This window comes from Mya arenaria, chromosome 9, assembly GCF_026914265.1.
Source record: "Mya arenaria isolate MELC-2E11 chromosome 9, ASM2691426v1".
Taxonomy (NCBI): domain Eukaryota; kingdom Metazoa; phylum Mollusca; class Bivalvia; order Myida; family Myidae; genus Mya; species Mya arenaria.
The window spans coordinates 38,748,283-38,751,165 of NC_069130.1; the positions used below are offsets into that span (position 1 = coordinate 38,748,283).

At 35.3% G+C, this 2,883-nt stretch overlaps 1 protein-coding gene across 1 annotated transcript; it reads left to right on the forward strand.

Annotated features, from left to right (window-relative positions):
- Positions 1–492: 492 nt before the first annotated feature.
- LOC128245664 (uncharacterized) lies at positions 493–2,513 on the forward strand. The gene is made up of 2 exons (XM_052963877.1): positions 493–1,127; positions 2,068–2,513. Exons 1-2 carry the CDS (start codon positions 545–547, stop codon positions 2,460–2,462), a joined length of 978 nt encoding a protein of 325 aa, XP_052819837.1. The 5' UTR covers positions 493–544; the 3' UTR covers positions 2,463–2,513.
- The last annotated feature ends 370 nt before the right edge of the window (positions 2,514–2,883 follow it).

A 2,883-nucleotide genomic window follows, 5' to 3' on the forward strand; every position in this document is an offset into this window, starting at 1 on the left:
GCAAGTGTTGGAACTTCACGGAACACTGAAAACTATTGTCCTTGCTTATCAAATGAAATAAGGCCGTTTCGACAAAACATTTAAAAAAACGCGTGAGCGAAATATAGTTTTGAATAATCAATTTAAATACTAGTATTCCTTGTTTTTAACAGTAACGCGCACATGGAGAGACTGCTTACAAAGACGTGATGTATCAGCAGCAAAAGCCTTAATCCATCAAGGGCTTACGCCAGACTCGTATTCTACATTTGAGCAAGCAATTCAGTTGCTTTCTTCAGCGAAGGAAATTCAAAGAGATTTGTGCAAACTGGTGTGTGACGACATAAAGCAGAAATACGGAAAGGCTGAAAAACTTTATGCCGTTTTTGACCATATGTCCCAAAAGCCTTTGCTTGTAGCTTCACCACTTTCCGACACCGAGAGTTTGATGGGATACCCATTGCTTTCAAAAGATAAGTGCGCCGTTAGTGATGAAAATCGAAGAGTAAGAGAGGAAGAAACAAAAAATAAAAAGAAGTTCCTAACCAGAGAGTCTGAAAATAGAATGAACGCTGCTGTACGAAATGCTCAAAGACTCTTTCACAAGTGGCCAAACTTTTTGAGAATATCGCACAGTTTTTACAGATGCAAAGGAAATAAAACTCATGAAATTAAACTGGAAGACAAGGAATGCATTGTCGTGTATGTTTTGGTCAAGGGATTGATTCCGATAGGGTGGGATCCTTTTCCTAGAAAATTTGAAGGATATGAGGTGGATGTCAGAGAGTGTATGCCAATAAAAATGTTCTTTAGGTCAGTCGGTTCTGGAATGTTAAATATATGGAGCCCTGTAGGAACGCTTCAAAGTCCAGTTCCTGGGCAATCAAATGACCTTCTTGCGTTGACTGCAGGGCACGTCTTTCTTTCTAAAGATGAGACAGACAAAAACTCAAAGGACAACAACTCAGATGCGTTTCATGAAAGGAAAACGAGTAAAGGATATCAGCAAATTAAGGAGGATTCAGATATTGAAATCGTGTTTGGAAATCTTACGATAAATGGGGGAGAAGATATTGCACATGCGGATGTTGCAGTTGTTCAATTAGAATCGCCTTTAACATCCTTTGAAACACTTTGGAATGAACTAGGTTTGCTTATTCTCTTTCACGTTCATCAGCACATGTTCTTGAAAGGACAAAATATATTGTTTAAACTCTGCGAAAGAGATTAAACTACTGATGACATAATAAAGAATCATTCGTGTTTTAGTAGTTAATAATAAAATAAACCCTTATTAAACAAAATACTAAAACGTGTAACAATAACATTATAAACATTTACCGGTAACATTATTCATAATTTTTTGTAACAACATTAGTTTACACTCTTTCATATGCATTAGATTTCCCAAAAGATTAACACAATGGGATAAAAAATTAAATTGTCACAAGCCAATAACATCAATAGGATTGGGTGCAAAAAGGGTCAATTTCGGAAACCGAAAACAAACTCGTTAATATTAACCTTTTGATGACATATCGCTGTAATAGATTGACAGCGATCTTTTTTTACTGAGATATCATCAAAGGTTATAATTTAAGACTGAAATGTCGAAACCGTTTTTAATAGATTGTTAGAGTTAAAAATGGGGAAGATATTGTTAACACCTTAAAAGTATGACATTCGTTTTTCATTCAATTGGATCGCTTATCGGTGCTTGTATATATATACTGTTCTTTCAATTTATTTCATAATTGGCAGTAAAAAAAGGACACAAAAATCCTTTTTCGTGTGTCTTAGACTAAATAGAAACCCAAAACGATAGGCTTTTTCACTTTTTAACGTCCAGTAATTACGTAAAATAGCTCGCCAAAGGCTCGGAACCTAATATATTTGCTGAGGTCGTCAATTAGATTTGTGTTTTATATGACGACTCCTACATCATGTTATGAACAAAAACAAATGATGCAGTTAAAAGTCGTTTAAATTGAATCAAATCTGAATTTTCCTTTTTAAAACTGGCACACACGTTCAGGCTTGGAGTGAGTTTGTTTTTAATTTTAAAATAAATTTGAAACTTTGTTTTAGGTTTGACAAGAGAACCGACATTCGACGTCCATGCAGAACAATGCGACGATGTACGTAACGGAGACATTGTTATGAAATATGGTGAAACTACAAAAATCACTCTAGGAAGAGTAAAAGCTCTCGAGGGTGCATATGACAATAGACTCGGTTTTATTGAAATAGAATCATATAAGAATAGAGTGTTTTCTGAGCCAGGTGATTCAGGTGCGTATGTTTATGTTTTAAACAAGAACATGCTTCTGGAAGAAGAAAAAGAGGACGATTCACGTTTTACTGAAGGAAAAGATGCTTTTCTCATTGGAACTATCCATGGCGGAAACGAAGATACTATTTATTGCACAAAGATGATTGCAAATCTTGAGGGTTTGCGAAAGTTTACAAACTTAATGCGATGATGCTGCACAAGTCTAGTTTGGAGATTTAGGCTAGGATGGACGAGGCACAAATGTTGTATTAGGGCTATTACATATACATTTATTGTATATACCCACAAAGCTCTAGTTTAGTGACAATATAGCTAACAGTTTATTTTAAACTAAGATATCCATACTGATAGCAGAATGGTAACAGGGAACTAGTACCTTGCAATATATAGTGTATGGATAAATTACAACGAGAGATCAATAAACTATCATTCCTCATTCCTATTGCATGGTAGGCTTTATAATATGTTGCATACAACCCAACCCTTGTGATTGAAAATATCCATAACTCATGCTTCGTGCTCGATGTGTATAGTGTCAACAACTAGGGTAGTGGTCGGGAGTAACTTTTACAAACAGAAATATGAAAGTTGCAAAACCCTTGTTTAAGATG